Source organism: Pygoscelis adeliae, unplaced genomic scaffold (genome assembly GCF_000699105.1).
Source record: "Pygoscelis adeliae isolate BGI_AS28 unplaced genomic scaffold, ASM69910v1 Scaffold24, whole genome shotgun sequence".
NCBI lineage: Eukaryota > Metazoa > Chordata > Aves > Sphenisciformes > Spheniscidae > Pygoscelis > Pygoscelis adeliae.
Genome location: NW_008824806.1, coordinates 4527617 through 4548685, shown reverse-complemented (window position 1 = coordinate 4548685; position 21069 = coordinate 4527617). Strand labels below are relative to the sequence as shown.

Genomic DNA, 21069 nt, shown 5'->3' with positions numbered 1-21069 from the left:
AGTTTATACAGCTATCATGTATGATGCCTAAAGTTTAAAAATGTGTTCATTTACTAAACCAACAGTTGTTGAAAGGATTTCCAAAAAGAAAAAAGAAAAAAAAAGGACACTTCACAGCTATTTTAGTGTTTCATCTTTGTTCACAGTTTGCAAATAAAAGTCTAGATTGGTTGCTACTATAAAAGCAAACAGACGGTTGAATAAATATTTTGGGTTTTCCATACTGGAATACATAACCTCCTTTTAATCAGTGCATATTATTGATTAAAAAGTAGCATCAATTTTGTGGACACAGATATTAGCTATTGGTAAAGCACTTAGTCTTGATGGCATTATCTTTTTTTCTCCCTTTTTCCTATTTTTTTTTTCTATCCAGTTAAGCAGCTTTTCTCCTCTGAAGATCACTAGATCACCAGATAGCAATCCACTCATAAGCACAGTCAAAAGATGCCCTAGATAAGATTTGGGGTTATAATTCACAATGTGTGTAATGTATGTACTATTCAGGACATTCTTGACTGATATCACTGTACAGCATATTAATTCGCAACATGGATAAAAGATGACTATGATGATTTTCAGAAAAATATTGAAAGAATTTTCTTATTTTGCTATTATTAAAAAAATCTGCAACAAAATTAACATCAAAGTTGGAAAATTCAGAATTGTGAATATATTGGTCTTTTGGGTGCTGCTCCAGAAAGCCTAAGAAATGATCCAGAGAAGTACAATTTCATTACTGAACTTCACTATCAAAAACGTAGCACCATATTATTAACAATCTTTCCAGGGCCAGAGGACAAGAAGAGTTATGTCAGAGGAGGTCTAGATCTGGGTCTGAAAGCAGGTTGAGAAAGGAAGGGTGCTGCTCAACAAATGAAAGTCAAGCAGCATGGCTCATACAAAAAGGACAGCAACCGAGAGGGACACAGACAGCCCAGACATATTTTTAACAGCTGAATCGGAAAATAGGTGAGATTTGAACAATGAATCTTCTGGTCATGGCCAGATTGCCTCCAATGGTCTTGTCCATTAAGCTTTAATATGATCTGTGGTAGAGCACAGCAAGTCACAGGTACAGATTCAGTTGCCCTGGCATGAGCCAAAGGTTTCAGAATGGACTGAATCAACTGCCAGGTCTGTCCCACATTCCTCCAGAAAAATCTGCACTCACAGGAAGGGCAGTAAGCAGGTAAATATTTATTATTTCATTTGCATGTACAAATGGTTTGCCAGTTCAACACGGGGGAAGAAATGCAAAGGTAACATTTCAGCCAGGTACTCTGAGTGAGGGTTAATCTAACTTTGCATTCAGTCACATAATTTACTAAAATTTAGTACAAGATACATCATTATTAAAGTGTTCATTTGGTCTGGATTAGAACTGCAAGAATTATTTGTGGAAGGGAAAGAAGTCTTTTGATAGGCCTTGTAGATCTAGACTGTAAAGTACCAATTAGGTAGGAGAATATATATATATTTAAATTAAAGATTGTAACTATCATTTCGGACTTTCTTTTCCATTCCAAAAGCAAAAAAACCTCTTTGCTCTGCAAATTAATTCTTATAAATCTAGAATCATTCCAAGTGATTCCATAAATCACCTTGGGATGATATGCTATACCAATAACCAGAAACTAAGGGAATGTCGCAGAGACAGAAAAGTCACTACAGACTTTTCCTTAACTCACGAGCAGAATTTTAACAAGGAGATTTTACAATTCTTTAGTACCCCTTCCTAGATCACAGACAGCTTAGTCAGGTCTGTGGTACTGTTTTTCAGGGCTTTTTTTTTTTAAACAACTACATTGTGATATGAAACTATAACGTTTTGCAAATCATAATAACAAGGACCTAAAACATATTTGATGAAGATGTACTAATATGCCTTCAACATTTAATTACTGACACCTCATAAAAAATGCCAACAGTCCAAGGATAGGTTAGTTAATATCATAGATTGACGGTTGCAAGTACAACCTCAAAATCAAGAATTTTTAAACTGGACTAATCACAGAAGTTAATGACTTCCCTGAATTTTCCTTGAATCACATCTCAATAATACACAGCTCATTGGCCCTCTCCCTTTTAAAAGCAATGGGGCAGTGACCGCTGCTCAGGAACTGGCTGGGCATTGGTCAGTGGGTGGTGAGCAACTGCATTGTGCATCACTTATTTTGTATATTCTTTTATCATCATTATTATTATTCTTATTATCCCTTCCTTTTCTGTCCTATTAAACTGTCTTTATCTCAACCCAAGAATTTTACTTTTTTTTTTTCCCAATTCTCTCCCCCTTCCCACTGCGGGGTGGAGTGAGCGAACGGCTGTGTGGTGTTTAGCTGCCTGCTGGGTTAAACCGCAACAGTATCACAGCATAGTTAGCCATGGCTCCTAAATGTATAAGAAGAAAAAAGCGTTCGAGGACAGTTTAAACAGTAAAAGTGTGATGTAAACAGAAATATTTAGGTCTTAGTCTTAACAGAAGCTATGCATTGTTACACAGCATACAGTAGACTGAGGAATAGCACAATAATTATGACACTACTACTTGAAATATTAATACTTTTTTTTATGGTTTTAGTAGGAATCAGTAGGCCATGATTGAAAAACCATTACAAATACAGATATTTAAAAGGGATCATGTTGTGGGAATTGCGTTTGAGAGAGAAGTAATGCCAAAAAAATCCTAGACACTAAAAATTTATGTATACCTAACTAAGTATTACCAATTATTACACAAAAGATTATGTATAGTGAAGATGGTAACAGAAATACTTAAGGAGAGTGATTCTAAAATGTGAACTTACAAAGGAAATATGGCAGGTGTAAAAATTTACATGAAATTTGGTACTTGATTTCAGAAAAAAAGCCTATCCAAACTCAGATCAACCAAGTCAACTGAAAAAAGGTGAAAATATTCAGCTCTGAAAATACACAGTTGTTCAGATCTGTAACCTGTATTATTTTATGCTTTTCTATTGTATCTATTTCATTAGCTCTATTCCAGTAAATTAGGTTTTGATTTTCAAAAGCTTTTCAGTGTTTTTGATTTTGTGAGTTCCTTCAGACTCTCTGCAGCAGCATTAAAACATAACCATTTCTTGTTACTAATCTAAAGAGAAGTTGGCCTAATTAATATTGGTAATTGATTAAAATTGATGAATTAATTAGTTAACATGACACTGGTGCTGATGTTGGCTCCAAAGATTTACTCAAAAACTGAACACAAAGCATGATAGGCTTCTCTAAGACATTTGTTCTGTTTTATTGTTTTCCTGTTGTGAACCACTGCACTTAAAATATGCAAGATGCCTAACGGAAGAACAACTTTACAGGCAAGGATACAACAGGACTGGGGAGCAAGTTGAGATGTACTCCATAAGGATGAGGTGTGTGTTCCTAGTATGAGAAACAACTTGGGGACACAACGTGATGGAGGAGGGAAGAGGGCACCAAAGGAGAGATGAAGCAGGAGAACTTGCAAAAACTCAGACACACTAACTGAAAGCATCGTTTGGAGGAACTTCAAAGCAATCTATGAGACTCTGCAGACATAACCATCTGCCACACACTTCTAAAGATCTGAGCTCTCAAGGGGCTACTTCTTGCAAGACATGAACATCTTCACAGAAGAGATTAGAGATACATCATGAACTATCTCATCCTGACCATTTATCATGATAAACCTGCCAAGTGCATTAAATTTGCATAAAAGGATGTGGTCGCCTTTAATAAGCTACCTATTTCTTGATTTCTCAGTGACAAAAAATGAATTGAAACACATTTAGTAAGAGTGCTGCAACTAATCATTGACCGAACAGTCTCTCACAGAATTGCCACGCTACGATCTAGCTCCAAGATTTTCTAAATGTGCTTTTTCATTCATAGCATAAGTTTAGGTTGTCAGCTATTACAACATCGTGCATCTCTCTAAATGAACAAGAGATGCCAATTTAAATTTGTAAAAAAAAAAAAATCTCTCTTACAATATCACTTAAAAGGAAAAACCCACAGCATTGGTATTTTGAATGATAATCAGTGGTGGAATCTTCTGTATTCATTGCAGTTGCCTGTATCAGCAACAGAGGTTCTGAGTGAAACTTCAACCAATTTCATTTTTTTTTAAGTTTTTATGCTGACATGTCTAACATTTTCATGTGTACGTTGTGACAACACCCAAAGGGAAATCCTGAAGGATATTCAAATCTTTGTAATCTAGTGAACATTTGTTGATAAATAATATATTAGCTTTTCACTGAGTTATTACTTCAATGTAGTTTTTTTAGATACATCCTAGGCAAGTTTTAAATGTAGCGCATCAAGGTACTAAAATTTAACTAAGTAAGTAAATCGTCTTCGCTACAGGATATTATCCAATCTTGAACTTTCATGTCAGGTCACAACAAATTTCAAAATGTCCTTTTAAAGACACTGTATGCCGCATCAGCAAGCACTTCTGCTTTTACTGTTCCCTTTGGGTTAGTACTGTCTATAAAAGTGGTATTTAAACATTCGTTCTGTTCATGGTCAGTCAGACTGGTATATTTGCTGGCAAGTCACTTCTGAAAACCTTTCCATTCCTAAAGCTAACTTTCACCATTTACTGTATTATTCTCCTATTTCCCTGAATCTGAAAGTAGAGAATGGAAAATTCTGGTAAAACTCACTATGGGACGCATACCTTGAATGCACCAATTATTTGCAAGTGTGAATGCTTCTTCCTTCCTCTTCCCCCAAAATGACATGGTTTCCAATTAATTCTTTCCAGATATTGTGTTCAGAGTCTCCAGTAAAATCAGCAAGCCATAGACAAAATCCCAAATATATTTTACAAGATGGTTTCTGTGGGATGGAGGGGACTCGGCCTCAGCTGAAGGACTGCTACCTGATAATGAGCTCCTCTTTCCACCAGCCACTACAAATAGGATTTACAATCTTCCTCCAAAATGCCTGTAATACTCTAGGTTAATATATGAGATCTCACCCCCTCTAGTGACTGGTCCCAGTGAGAATAGGATACAGTTACTTACTGATAGTTAACACAAGCCATTCCTTCAGCTTTTGCTTTTGATGCTGAGAATCCCAGGTGCTGTGCCTGCTGCCGACCCAGGTGTCTGCGCGCCAGCAGCGCTGCCAAACTGCGCGAGTTCTGCTGGAGGCTCCTACAGAGGGAACCCCTCCAGGGTCTTCTTCCGTAAGGGCTGTCTGCAAGTACTTGATTAACAAGACCAGCCTACGTGATTCTTTAGTTTAGAAATTAAATGTATTGGCTGAAAGAGGAGCAAGGCAGAGAAGCATTTACAATTACATCTTATTGTTGCTTTGTATTTACAAAGCAACAATAAGAGCCTCCAGTCTGGAAAATTTAGGCCCCAATACAACAGTTGCCTCGTTCAGACACGGCCGTTCCCTTCTAGGTGTGGGGCTGCCTTGTGGAAAATCTGACAGCACTCCAGCTCAGACCTTTCCTTAGCAGACCTCCAAAAAAGCCCAGTAGCAGCATTGCCTGGTGCCCAAATGTCTGTCTTTAACAATATATTTACAATCTGCCTGGTACTGTGGTGACAGAGCACCTCAGAGGCTTTAATCCCCTCCTCCTGCCCTCCGCTCTCTCCACAGGCTCCGGAGGAGCGCAGTGGGGCTGAAGAGAATTAGCAGAGTTTGTGGCAACTCGGCCGACTTCTGATGAGGCCTGGGCTACTGCCCTAACAGCCTCCTTCCCCCTCCAAAAATATTACATGATTACATAGGCAAACTGATAACAAAAAACAATGTCCTTCGATGAGGGTGCAAGTAGGGGATTATTTGAAAGCATGGTAGTGAGAAAATTTCAGGCCATCACACTTTCACTGAAGACGCCAAGGTTGCACCTCAAAGGCACAGTGTATAGAAAGCAGAAAAATGCAATGGTGAAGCATTTTCTGTGAGAAGCCACAAGAGAATTGAAGAGTCTGTTATCTTTGGGAAGAACCTGGTAAAGTCTTTCTATCACCGCAATAAATAAATAAACCGACAGTCACCACAGTCATCGCCTTCCTTGCAACTCCTCTGGAGTGACATGGTGGGGTCCCAGCTTTCTAGCCCAAATAACTTTACCATGCAACTGTTTATGTTGTGAGAGCTTTCTTCAATGGATTCATGCTCAACACGTAAAAGGCAAGCCACAATACACATTTCAATATTTAAAAGCATAAATAAAAATCTTAATAGATCCCAGATGTTTCATTTCCTCCAGCCCTTGTCAATGATTGAGTTGGTGCTGATGTAGATGATTTTTTAAGATCAGTGGTCAGTTTGATGCTGAAAAAGGTTTAGATGTCTGGGAATTTCAAATGCAATTCCTAGAAATAAATAAATCATTAAGTAGATGCAAGGGAGACAACTATGAATGCAAGTGGCTGTTGTTTTGTAAACTTATTTTATGGCCTGAAATGCACCCACAGGTTTTAAATGCAACTGAGTGTGAAACCCTGTAACATTTTGTCAACATATATAAAACCTTGAAGAGACAATTATTTCAATCTAATTTTCTTAGCAAAAGAATTCCAAAGGTTTTCATACAAATAACAAACTGAAGGAATCCATACTTTAAGGTAGATACACGGTGCTGGTGCTGTTGAAGCTAATGAAGAATTTGCTATTTATTTCAGCAGAACTCAGATTTGCTAGCTTCATCCATTTTTCACTTATTAAAGCAGCAAGTTGTCATTTACTATACCAAAGAAATAAAGCACTACACAGAAAGCGTGTCTACAGAAAAAAGCTGCTGGGCCCAGTAACTGAGGCCACGCTGCCAAGCACACAAGTTCACAACTGTAATGAGTGGCTCGATTCTCTCGCTCTAATTTTAATGGAGAAGTCCTTAGTCTCCTAAATGAACGCAAACGGGGAGGAGGGGTTTGAAGCCCATATTTAGCTTGCACAGACCCATGATGTGTGCACTTGACGTCATAAAAATGTTGTAAGTCTGCCAGGTCAGCAGCCACAAACCCCACATGCTGCCAGTAGCAGGCTGAGCAGACACTAAAAGGCTATGAATTTCATTTAATCGTCTCCTTTCCCCTTCCCGGTAAAGCAGTAGAGGCGAGGAGCTGCTGGAGAAACACACTTGAAAAATATTAACTATGAATGTCCAGCATTTAGTTTTGATTGGTATTAAAACCAAACAAATGAAGAATAAATCTAATAACAAATCTTGCAAAATTTGTTATTTATTAATATAGCTAACAATGTAGGCTTCGAAGTCCACTTTCAAGGAGTGTGTGGATAAGTTTAGCTAAACGATGTACTTCATATAGCCTGCCAGATCTACCTACTATTCTGCTAATTTATGGGCAATATATTTCTCTCTAGTTAAATATCTGATTGAGAAAAACTGCACCTCCTGTCTGTTATTTGTTTTGCTACACAATATTCCTTAATAGCAAGTGCTGCTTGTTCTTAACCCTGCTTTCAATTATACCTTTGGCATTTGTGAAATGATAAGTGCAAACATAATCTAAGCCACTGAACATGTGGTTTTATCACATGGCCAACTATGGACAACACTTAAAACCTGAATATGCCCTTCTAGTCCTTTTAAGGTGCCTCAAATTCATCTCCAAGAACTAAATCACCTAAAATTGCTAAACCCATTAGAATAGGTAGGTCCCACAAAACAAATTTTTGCTGAACCAGCTTCTGCACCTTCTTCTAGCACCTTCATATACAGATGCTCATTTCATTGAGGTAAACAGGAAAGCTTTGCATGGGATGAGGAGCTGCAGTTACAAGATCAGGCTGAAACAAACCTAGGAAGCTTGTGATAGAGAAAAAGAATTTTTTTTAATATTTTTTTTTTTAAATCACAACAGCACCATTGGCCCACAAACTATGTTATTTGCAATCGTACATCTGTGTGCCATCAATCTCTAAGGAAGGGAAAAACTGCTGGGCAGAGCTCTCAATTTATGTTTCTCAGTTGACTCTTATAATCACACTCAGTGTTCTCAAGCTTAGTGCAGCTATTCTGGTAACAAAATTTGCACACCAGGTGGGTTTATCCAAGTTCCCATGGTCCTAATAGTTTCATATACTTCCTAATAATAATTTTGAAAATTATATAGGTAATTGTGTTTCTAAAAAGCCACCTTCAGCAAAATTCAGTGTTCTTTCCTCTCAACAGGAAAAATATTTTAATAAAGTAGCTAGTATACACTTATAAAAATGGTGAGAAAAAACTATTGAAAAAATCCACCCTTTTTTGATGCTGTCTTTAGATGCAGCATTAAACAAAGCTAAGGGAATTCTGGGGTCCACAGGTGATGAAAGGCCCCAAAATAGGATGGGCACTGAGCAGGACAAGGATCCCTTGGTCCTGCAATACTGTGATCCGGATGAGGCATTAATATTCATATTCTAGACTGCGATTAGAAAGACGGGTCTAGCTCCTGTGCAGGTGTGGGCCTAACCCAGCAGAGGTGCAGTGAACTGCTTCACTTCCTTATTGAAATTCAGTCCATCTAATTGATACTGCAGAAGGCAGTAGCATAATGAAATAGAGCAGAGATCGTTTCAGTAGTTTTACCCTTCTATGCTCTCCTGCTACTGACACAGGACCCAACTCTTTCCAACTTCAAGCAGTCTCAGGAACGATTTAAGTTTCTATAATATGGTAATCATTAAGATATTGCTATTAGATCACCATTCAGAAATGTATCAAGACTGTGACTACCTTCATTTGTGTAACACCAAAAATGTTTTAGTATTGCTTAAGGTAGCCCAGTTTCTTTCAAAATTACAATTTAAACAGCGCCTTTCCCTCAGAACCAGAACAAAATATTTATAACTACCTCATTTATTTGTAAGCAAATACAGGTAACGTCTGTTAAAAAGCAAAATCCATTAGATACTGGGTAGTTTTGGTACTGTAAGTAGTCTCCAAAAGGCAACAGATGTGGGGACGGGGGAGGGGGGAGTTGATTTTGTCTTTTTAATATTCAAAGTGGGTCTGTTCTCACTGGCTAATTAAATCAATGAGTGCAAACAATAAAAGAAAAAATAAGTGTTGCATTTCTTCCCTAGAACAACCTCTCTGGTTCATCTCTACTTACTTAGTACAAGAACTTATTTATTACAAGCCTTTACAATATTCCCTCCCCAAATCCTCATGAAATAAGATACATATTCCACAGGACCAGTTCCCATCAAGAAGAATATGCTTTTCCTGTGGAATTTAAGATAAGATAGTCTTTCCACTGTTAAGAGAAAATGGACTCAGAATGAGCTCCTTTGATTGATGTGAAACTACTGAAGAACCACACTAAAAAAAGTAATAGATTTAACAACAATATCAGATGTACAAATCAACCGGCAGAATGCTGCCCTAAAATACATTTGTACTTTCTTGGCAAAGCCAGTAGGTTTGCACGGGTGTGCTGAATTATTTGAGAAATAACGAAATGTGTTAATAACATTAAATAGTCATCTTCCAAGAACCTACAGTATTATGGCATTTTCTAGTCAGATAATTCTTTGTAGTGCATAAATACATGTAATATCAATTAAAACATTTTGATTTGTGAAATCAAAATCAATGTGGTATAGTTAGATTTGGTTTTGAAAGTATTTTAAATACTACTATCTACTTTTAGCCTTTAGTTAGTTACGATACATAGCACAGTATTATAAACAAGCGGCAGATACAGACCAGAACTCCACTGTGCTAGCGCTGTACAAGAACAGAGAAGGTGGTGCCTGCCCCAAGAATCTTATAATATAATGGTACACATCATGAAGACAGGGTTGTGTATGAGCACCAGTAGCCACCTAACTTTAAGAGCATAAAGCTCAGCAAAGGATCAAAATACCTATGCACGAAATAAGGTAGATGGCATGCCCTGAGCCCTGTGCTGCTACTGCTTCCCACACCAGCAAGTTAAATGCAAGTTTGGGTGTGTACATCTACATATTATGTTTAAGTGACAGCTCTGTGGACATACCCGAAGATAAGGGACAATAGAGGGATGCAGACCCTTTGCATCCTAAGTGAGTGTATTCAGCCATAAGTTGGTATTTGGCAACAGAAGGCAACCATTTCAGCCCAGTTGTTGCCAAGTTTTTGAAAACGTCAGAGCCAAGGAAAGTGTTACGGGACATAATGCATGAATTTACAGGAAACTCCTCTCAAATGCTTAGGATCATCATGGAAGAAAACATGGACGTGCTTGTTTGAGGATGTAACAAGTGACAATGAAGAGACTAGTGTCAGGTACTGTGAGGTCCTCAGCCCTTACAGATGCAGAGTTCCTTCTCAGCTCCATGCATTATTGGCCCAATTTTAGCTTTATTGAGAATTTCTCTGCAAAATACAGCTTCATTGTAGTTAATGATTTATCCACAGCTGAAACACTGACCTATTTAACGCCAAATTCAGGGGTTTACAGAGTTGCATGCCCATTGCCAAATGCTTACTATATCTTAGTTACTTTTAACTCTGCTACTGTTTTAACATACTCAGCACCAAGAAGTACTTTACTCCTTTCAAGCGTTCTTTTGGTTAACCAAATTAATGGTTGCAAACAAAAAATATTTACTCTGTACTGCAGCCAAAACAGTGTTTCTTTATGTAGCCTGAATGATGACCAAACACTAGAGCACTGGAGATAATAGCAGCAGGTCAGACTTTGCGAAATGATGCCCCATCTTATGACACTTCACAGTAAAATACATAATATAAGGACCCTGAACAGAAATTAGCCCACTACCACTTAATTTAACTGTATCTCAAAAACATAAAGTAACCCAGCGAAGAGATTTCTGTTGATAGTCGTATGAGAGGGCATTTATCAACACCCGTTAACCTCTGTTTTTTACCTGTTAGTTTTCTAAAAGATGCTTGTGTTGCTTCATAAGCCACAAGGTGTCACAGTGGCTCAACTGGTAGGATTTTTGTCAGTCTAGACACGCAGGTTGTGGCTTCAGGTTACATACCAGTGCTAACACCGCTCTGTACGAGGAAGTCTGTGCTACGCTGCGTATTTAGAAGTGCAGCCCTTTGGATGAAACAATCAGTCAAGGTGTAACTCGGTTGCTTCAGGATGCTCTTGATGTGGGTGTTAAATAATCTTACAGCACCATCAGAGAAGAGATGTACTTGGTGCACTGGCATCTTGACTGATCTTTTTACTTTGCATTATTAACCCTGACAGAGTGTTAAGAGGTACTGAAAAGAGATGAGCTAATAATTCACATCAAATAATAAATTTTATGAATTCCACTTCGTTCTACTCAGAGTTGCTAGGAATTAATAACAATTTATTTGAATGCATTAATTATTCAAATTTAAGACACATTTTTGCTCGTCTTTTATAACAAGCAGTGTGCTGTAAGCATGCAATATTCTGCTAAGACTATATGCTGTGATTGGTTGTATATTGTGTGTTACTGTTTCGCATCCTTGACTGGATGAGCACAGATGGAGCTAGAGCTTAAAATGCCAGGAAGCTTTGAATTTTTTCACCAACTCTTTCTTACTGCATTTTTCTAAAGTAACTGCATGGTAAGCAGTGCCCTGTCCCATGAAAGAAATATGCAAGTACATCATATTTACTGACCTGTAATTTTCCCATTGCCACCAGTCATTGCCATTAATTTGCTTTACATTCATACACCAGTCAGTCCTCACTGCAAAGCAATCAGAGATTCTTTCCTGGTGTATTTCATTGCTAAGTATCGTGGTTCTATCTGGGAGGTTTTAGAAACTCAAAACAGGAAACGCTGCCTCTCAGCTCAGCCTGTATAAAATAAGCAACTTCATTCCAGAATGCTTAACAAATTGAAATTTGCATTCTGCAATTATTTATAAGAATAAAACTCCATTGATCAAACATTCACAGAAACGCATAAAGAGCACGAGCATAGCCAAAACAAATTCACTGTTAAACTCAAGTGAATAGTCATGGAAATTTTGCGTGTAGTATTTGTTGCACTCAGGTAATGAACCTTTACCCAGTGTGTTGGCTTTTCATGTCCCATTATTCATGCCAACACATTCATTAAAATGGATCTATGCTTTTTAACATAATCAGCAATGTGCATAGGTGTGGCCTTCAAAGAGTTATTACCATAGTTTACAGGCATGCTGTTCGTAAATACAAGCAGAACTCCAGTCAGTGCAAAATGCCAAGCTTCCCACAAAACATATGGTAATTTTTGCTCTGTAAAATGGATAGATGCGCTATATAATGCATAATTGCAGCACATTATATCTGAACTTCTAATTGCTTAAAATGATACTTCAAATCACATCAACAACATTATTACCTAATTACCCTAAGGGTTAACTGATACTCCAGTGATTAAGTCTAGGTAGAAGTGATAGCGCTATTGTACTGCCTTCATCCACTACAGCAAGTAGTATGGTTGCAAATGCACATATAGAATCTATATCCTGTCAATGTTTTTAACATCTTGGTATGGCGTAGAAGAAAGGTGGAGAAATGCTGGCCGAGTACCAAAAGGAAGGAGGGTCCCTCCTGCAAGATGCTTAACAACTTCAACAAGAAGAATTTTCATATGCTCTAAAGGAATTATTTTACAGCAGTTCTTTTCCTTTCTAGTCACAATGACATTATTGTGATGTGAAATGGAGTAACATGGAAACATTTTTGGTGGTCAAAGCGGATAGAAGAATTATGGAAGACGGTGACACTGATCTGAAAAGGCAAGTTACTATCAGAATATGGGGGACGGAGTAAAACAGACAGTTGTAGGCCTTCTTCCACCGCTGCATAACACACGTGTGAGACTTTTGTACACTGCATGAAGAAAACATAGCATTCTAGGTACGAGGCATTTCATATTCCCTTTTTCCAACTGTAAAATACTATCCTGGTTGCAAACCTAGCGGCAAAGCAGGTTTCATGCCTGCCTTGCCAATTGCACCCTCGAGGATCTCTAGTCCGCAGAAGAGTAGATGGTTAGGAACGCTGGTGCTGCTGACTGCCTTCCTGAGGGATGGAGTATGGTGAGGATGCTTCAGCTTAAACAATAATAAAACTAAAAAGTTTCACTCTATTTACTTTCTTGTTTTCTGAGCATTTTCCTCTCTCCATGTGACTACTGTATTTAAAGATTCAGAATATTTCTTTTCGTGTAATGTGGTCATTAATATTTCAGAAATCTCTTTGTAACCTGCTCTAGGACAGATGGCAACTCTTTCTCTGATACAATCTTCTGCTAATGGCTGAGGCAAAACTACACAACTGGAACAAGAATCAAAGTAAGGTACATGAAATACTTTAAATGTGCAATGTACTGGAAGTCATAATTTTCTCAATTTACTACTTTAGAAAATAACCTAATAAAAAATGTAGTTAGGAAAAAACAAATGTTTGAAAGTCCAGAAGAAAAGTAAAAATAGTCCGCTGCGCAGGCAATGTAAGACTGCACATAATAATACTCAAACAGGGACAGTTGTTTTTTCCAGGTATTTAGTTTTTGAAGAATAAGCACAGTGGATCTACGATTAGGTCTATTCTTGTGTCTGCCTTAATCAGGGGTTTCCAAATATGATCACTTTTATATACATACAATGTTTCATTTGCCCTCTGAATGCAACAGAAAACGTCATCCAACTAGCCTGTGCAATTCTTCTGGGTCATGAAGGATGCTCTAGTCTGCAGCTAGCAGTTGTGTAAAATGGATGGGATCTGGACAGATATTAAATCTGCTGTACGTGAGTGAGCTGATGGCAAAACTATACACAGAGATTAGATTTCCCCCTTCCCTTTTTAAACACACACACAAATGGTACAGACAGATTTGAATGATTTCTGCTCAGCTAACTAGGCTTGGCAAGCTGACTCTGTGGCTTAGAATCAGGAAAAATGGGTATCAGCAGGTATTGCAGATCACGGGTGATAGATATTACAGCAATGTTCTAATGTATTAGTTGCTTGGAAGGATGAAAAGACCTAACTATTTAGTTTGCAGGTAACCAGCCAGTAGATTTTAAGTACATTTAGAAACTTATGTAAAGTTATGGCTTTACTGTGTCAGTTCTGAGTTTGCGACTCTGCCCTGGCCAAGTACCTGGATGTGAATATTGACAACAGAAAGACCTTAGGGAGAAGTTCTAGTTTGATACTTATATTTTGGCTGTAATTATCAGAGTTATTCATAAAGAAGAAGTCTGCTACGCTCAAGTCTCATGCTTCAAGTATGATGCAGACGGAAACACCACCCTCGCCAGGAGCTTCATCATGAGTATGTCGTCTTGACAATGGTGTATAAACAGCAAGGTGGTCCCAAGGCAACCTAAGTCTCACGGAAAGGATAGCCTCCTCCTGTAAAATTCATGGCCTTTGCAAAGACTACACTATCAACACTCTTGAGTCCTGAAAAGGCCATAGGCTTAGAAAGCCACCAAGTCCTAGTTCATGTTTAGTTCTGCAAAGGTCTCATTTTTCCAGGTCGGTGATTTTTCACTAGCCCCATAAGGCATGAAAGTGCCAGAGCTGTCTCCAGAAGCATAGCTGTTCCCATACTGAAGTTTATGGTCTGCAGGTGGTTCTAGTTGATCCCCAGTTACCTCAGGAGTACCAAGGGTACTATTCAGCTTAGATCAATAACTTACAGGCTTTAGTTTAGAAGGGCATGGCTGCCCACCACAATGCAATAGAAATGGAACAGTATTCTGACCAAAAAGTGCTTTCTCTCTGAAATTCTAACAGTAGCCAAACACAGAAAGAATGTACTGGGGAAAAGAAAGACACAAGCATAGGGAGAAGATTTCAGCCAGGGGTTCGGGGAGGTTTCTTTCACTACTATTGTTGCGTAATAAGTAAGACCATTGAGACCTGGCCAACAGGCCCTGCCCTACCACAGTCTTTTTTGGAGACTAATCATCAGCCACTTTGGGGCAACCTTGTCCCTGCCAGGATCACCCCTCTGAGGCTTCAAGTGGCCTGGAAACAACTTTCGGAAAGGAGCACCCAGCAAAACTGAGGACATATGCTGGCCTGTTTACACAGTACAGTGCAGGAAAGAAAGCTCTTCTTGGGGAGGAAGCAACCGAACAAAGTATCAGCGCGGTTGGAATGCCTGTTTACAGCAGATATGCAACTTTTGGCAAAAAGATACAAAAAAATACCATTTGAAGTGAGCAGTCCAGCTAAAAATATTGCAATGAGTTTAGCAATCTACCCATACCCTTTTTCTGTAAACAAAGAAAGTATATATACCAAGAACAAATGTTGATTTTTTTTTTTTAATCTGATCTTGCAATCCTACTGCAGGCAGAACTCCAGCTTAAATAAGAGCACAGAACTGGGCCCTCGTTATGATCTCTATTTTGTTCCTTCTCACCATCCAGAGGCTTCTATTTTAGAGACTGGGTCTGCATAGTAAATCTTGTTTACATCAGGGAAAGACCAAGTTTAAGTTTTTTTTAAGTGGATTTATGGTTTAAAGAGTAAAGAATGAAAAAGAGAAAAGGAAGGGTTGAAAAGGTTTCTTTATAGAAAATGATCTAGTAAGCATCAGAGTGATTTGCAGAGAAGATCCATTTTTATATTTTCACACTGACTGTCTCTCCCCCCTCACCAGCCCCTGCCCCCAAAAGCTCCCTGTTCCTTACGCGTACAGTTTACATTCTATATTATAACTTTAGGGGGAAAAAAAGCAGCAAGACATCCCTGATTGTAAGCTAAGGATCAACATGGAAAGGAAGTAGAGTCTTTTTTTGCTCCCCCAGCCTCATAAGAATTGTTAGTTTGTAACAATTTTAATTGAAAACAGCTGCAACTGAAATTTTTAAAAGGGATGAAAAAACTATATGAAATAAAAGACAATCAGTAAAAAGAGCCTTGAATCCATTCTGAAGTCAGTGTCTGCCTAAAGGAGTTCAAGGGTTTTCTTTTAAAACTGACCTTTTAGTTTCAGCAAAGCATGGTTTATAAGTACTCTTTTAAAATACTTTACTCATGTTCCTCCAATTGTTAAGTATTAGTATGTTTGTGGGTGAAAGAATATTTCCTCAAAAATACTTTGAAACATAAGTTTATGTGTTTTCCCCTCAACAAAACAAACTCATTGGACAAACTCAGACTTATGTACACAATATGAGAGATCTGTTTGCGATACTAAGTTGCTATGTGAACAAATGTGATGTCACAACATAGATTTTTATGACTAATCTATTAAAAATGCATCAGGAAGAAGAAAAGGTTATTTCATCAGATAGCAATGTGAGGAAGTAAAATAAGAGACTTCCATTAAACTGTAGAAATTTTGTTTTGCTTTGATTTGCTTTAAATATTTGGTTGAATATGAATGTCTGTGTAAGCTTCCAGTTCATTTAGCCGCTTTTAAATAATCATAACATCCTCCTTTATTTTCCTTTTAATTTTCTTTACATTTTCTTCCATCATGAAATCTCTACTTTTGTTAAATTCACTGTACAGTTTAATAGGAGTTTAATATGATTTGATTAAGCTGATTGTCTTTAAAACAAATATGCTTCTAATCAAGTTCTCTAGTCACCCTTAAAACACTGCTCTCTTAGCCAGAAGGAAAGCTGTGTTTTGCATATAATGGTGATGTAAATCATAACCTCTTGTAGTGAGAGAGAGAGATACAGGTGAATTTAATATATTGTGATATGTAAAAGTTCTAACAATAGAGGGGACTGAATAAACAAGTGAAAGGCTTGATACATTTCTTTGATTATTGGCAATAAAGCAACGCCTCAAACTTTAAACTGTCAGCAACTTTAAGTGATCTATCCACAGCGCACTGTAATGTTACTGAAAAATAATTATATACAAGATATAATCACCTTTTGTTTTCTTTTAAGTGTGAGCAATTTCAACTGATTAAAAATTAGAACAGAAAAGGATTTACAACATCAAAGAAGAAAAGAGGCTTTTTTTTAAACATTGAGTTTTATGAAAAACGGACAAAAAATTTAAGCTAATTTACCTATGTTGTGTATTGCTACCTAGAACTTTAGAAACTGCTGATTATGCCACAACAGGATTGCTTTCTTGAAATGTTAAACTAACACAGATATAAAAATATTAAGATAAACTGAGTTTGAGTGAATGGTAATGAAATCCTTAAAACCACACACAGAGCAAGGAAACAGATGCATTTTGGTTAACCAGAAAGTTAATCAACTATGATAGAAGTAAATAAGATTTATCTTTATATCTGCCAGAGATTATTAAACATTTAAATATTCATTTTACTTCTTTAAATCAGGATTGTTGATGCATTACAAAATGGCACTAGATGCTCCCAAAGTGTTATTAAGAAAGCACGTATTATTTTCCATTTAGAAAAAAGTATTACCAGATTAGATTTCTTTGAACAACTTTTAAGGAAGGTAAGGTGTTCCTGTACACTAGTTAGTAACTCGGACTCCCTAATTTACTTTAGATCACATAAGAATTAGCTAGGTGGTGGACTTTTGCCAGTACTTACATCATAAAACCACCCCCTGCCTGGGTGTGATTGGAATTCTTCGCCTAAGACTGACCCTGAATTTAAAAAGGCAGTTGTAGGTTCTGCCTGAGGAGACCATAAAGTTGTAAAAAGTTTGGAGAGCAAAAGTTTGCACATCTAGCACATGCTAGAGTTGCTAATTCTTTACTTTCATGACTACCATTTCTTCCTAAAGAAAACAAGAACAAAGATCGCCATGCTGCATCTAAATGACCTTTATTTATCACTCCGTACTTTGCTTAATACACTAAGCACTTCCTTCACACCAACTATGATTCCCTACCATCCAATGCTGACACAAACCAGAGTGGAAGCAGTGGATTTCTCAGGGAGGGTCCCCAAGCGCAGAGCCACTTTGAGAACACTTCTACCTCCCTCAACATACTGTAGACCCTGCTGCTGGGAGAGCAGGATTAGAAATGGCATTTACCAGTGAATTCCCTAATGGTGTCTCCACCAGCCCGTTGCTTTTTTTGAATCATTTCTCACCTACCTGCAAGCTCTGGAGAGCAGCTACAGGAATTCACTACAAAGGTGAGCTCTACAAATGGAGAGGAGAAAACAGACATGACATACAGATACTCCTTTCATAGGCCCTCCATCCATCCTCTGTACAACTTAATCAAATTACGTACATTGTGCTCTGCCTTGGAACTTCCACCACTGCAAGGGACAGCAGAGAATCTGACTCTAAAGGATTATTAAGAACATTTTTAGTTTGTAGGAAAACAGGAATATCCCAAAGGCTTTCCAAGGATATATTTGGAATAAGAGCTGTAGGTTCCCATTTCTTAACACATCCTCACTTGCCACTGGCTCTCTCCAGAAGTTGGGTCCAAGTGGAATCTGCCAGCTTGCTACCCCCAGTCTTTTGGAGAGTTTCTTTGTAATTCCTTTCCCCTTAAGCTGCTTTGCTTGTGCTCACCTACCCCCTGGGGCTCACAGAGTACAAGCAGCCTCCTTCAGAGACCAGTGCCTACATTATTCCAAAGACTGCCTGAAGAGAAACGTTCATGCAGCAAGCCTCTATCACCCACAGCACAAGCACATTCCTTCCATGACATACAGGGCTCCATCAGTCTGGATTCAAAACATTCAGAACTAGTTATACATGCTCCAGAAGCCTTCAGCTACCAATCCCAAACATGCTTGGAAGCGCATAAAATTAATGTGAAACCTCTACTCCCAACCTGCCTCAGAAGCCAGCATGATTCTTTACAGGCTGTCCACACCTAGTCACTGTAAGTGTCCCAGGAAACTAATTTTTATTTTTTTTTCATTAGGGAAGGTGTTTTAATTGGAGGATGAATGAGATGAGCTGAAGCTAGCTAGAAAATACATTTCAACAAACAACAGTGCTTACAGCACAGAGCTCAGAAATTAAAAAACAGAGAACCAGAATGTAAACACTGAACAATCACAAGGCAAACATATTTTTACTCCGAGCAAATAAAAGAAATGATGGAGCATAAGGCCTTCATTAACTAAGCACTGTCTGTCAAAGTAAAATGCTGCTGAAACCTATGGCAGTACTAGCAAGGAAGAGTAGGTTACCGCTTTTTGCCCACAACAATCCATGTGAACGTGCCCAGCAAAAACTGCAATTAAATGCACTGAAGTCTAACTCAGCTCACCTCAGCAACACAGGAGGGGGAAGTTGTTTCACAAGTCCCTCAAAAACTTTTCTAGTGTAACATTTGTAAAGGAGCTGCAATCCGAAACTGGTCAATTATTAAAAGTACCACTAAAATAATATGTATTTATTCTGACAGCTTTTCAGAACAGCTTGTATATAAAACCCTGAAAGAATCACTTAACGATACATTTTTGTTCTTTTCACTTGAAAAAGTCTAGAAATTATTACATTAATATGTACAGGAATGTAAGGATCAGAGTTGCAAGACGCTGACACATAAACAGTAGCAAATAAACCCTCCAACCCCCCTCATTCTATGTAAAGGGCAGTGACCCTCTGCGACCAACAACTTGGGGCAAAACTGACAAACAGTTGCCATGATTTTGGGAGCAATGAGCTGCTTGGAGTTTTCAGCCAGCACGAAGTGTATTTACCAATTACTCCACAGCAATGTTTTAAGACTAGCAGTGATAACAGTGTTAGAAAAGCAGTTACCCCGTAGCGGTTACCCAATCAGAAAGCAGGTCACATCTCGTTAGCTGTATCATATACATTAAACGTCACAGATTCTCCATGGCTTAGCTGACAATTCAGGCATGTGTGTTTTATTTTATGATAACCTCATGTTCTCTTAAAGAATTACAATACAACAAACAGATCAATCTGACATCCTTTACCATGCTTCATGGCATGAATTTGGCAGATATTTGCCTCCGTCTGAAGCCATTCACTATAAAAGATTAATACTTTTTTAAAGTGTTTTCAGGGCACCACTAGTAAACTACTATGAAAAATTGCAGCACCAAGAATGTTTGCTGCACAAACACAGACACATGGGCAGAAATGCAGCCTGATTCAGTCCACACAGTTTTCACTTCAACAGACTAAAAAGTGTGCTTTATTTAACCACGTAAATAACAAGATGCAGCCTCCACTATTTTTTGTCTTTAAGTGACAAAAGTATTTCCCCTTCCCATTCAGCATATTCTTTGTGGTGGCTGATCTGGGTGTAGAAGCCAGGGTGTATAAACCACTAACAGATTATACAAAGCATAACCAACAGTGAATGTAGTTTACATTAATTGGGTACTTTTGACAGCTATATGATAAAGTCATGAACCGATCATCTCTCTCGCTAAAAGCAACTGCATTCTAAATGTAAACATGAATTTCTCTTGTCGGTCATCCTGAACATGTGTTCTTTAAGTGCAGCCTAGGAATAAGTTTTTAAAACTCTGCTCCTGTTTTCTGTTACCATTCATTTTTAATTTTAACGACTTTACAAAACAAAACCAGAGAAAGGTTCGTCTCTCCCCCTTAACCTGCAACATTTCTGAATTAGTTTTGTGCAAAAGCTCAAGCGATACCTTGCAATATTATAGCTATAAAATGCCAGCAGGACAGATCCTGAGCAAACAACACACTAAGGCAAAGAAATTCCCTGAGACCAGCGTTATAATCAATCCTGAAGTGCTGTACCGTAATTTCAAGATTTCAGCCTAAGCTGGTATCTCCTCAAAGAGTTGCTCTGCGTGGAAACATAATGAGGGATTACCCAATTAAACTACTAAATTAATTAGGGTTCGTGCCTGCATACACTGTACTGTCTAGTGGGACGCTTCAGCTGGAATTCGGGCTGAAACCTACCACGGTCCATGCACAGGAAAACAAGGCTGAGGGACTTACCTCCGTCCGCGACTGCAGCCTCTTGTTCATTTCATATATTCGGTACTCTGGTTGCACCATGTATGGTGTGTGTCTCCTATAAAATGGGCCAAAAGGAGAAGAATAGAAAGGGTCATGTGGTGTGCTGGACATCTTGCCTGCTTGCAGAGATTCAAGCTACACAGAGTATCATCAACATCCATACAGAGCACATGGGCTGTGTGTTCTTCACAGTACAAAGTAGCAGCGCGCACACACACACACATCCAGGCTGCACG

General features: G+C 38.2%; 1 protein-coding gene across 9 annotated transcripts in view; it reads right to left on the bottom strand.

Moving 5' to 3' along the window:
- LDB2 (LIM domain binding 2) overlaps nucleotides 1-21069 on the bottom strand; it is a 225800-nt gene extending 204731 nt beyond the window's left edge. For 8 of the 9 annotated variants that reach the window (XM_009324083.1, XM_009324078.1, XM_009324085.1 and 5 more), the window contains exon 1: nucleotides 20813-21069. In XM_009324083.1, coding sequence (XP_009322358.1) covers nucleotides 20813-20944 — 132 coding nt within the window. In that variant the 5' untranslated portion in view covers nucleotides 20945-21069. The remainder of the gene's footprint in view (nucleotides 1-20812) is intronic. The other variant, XM_009324082.1, reaches the window with a different exon arrangement.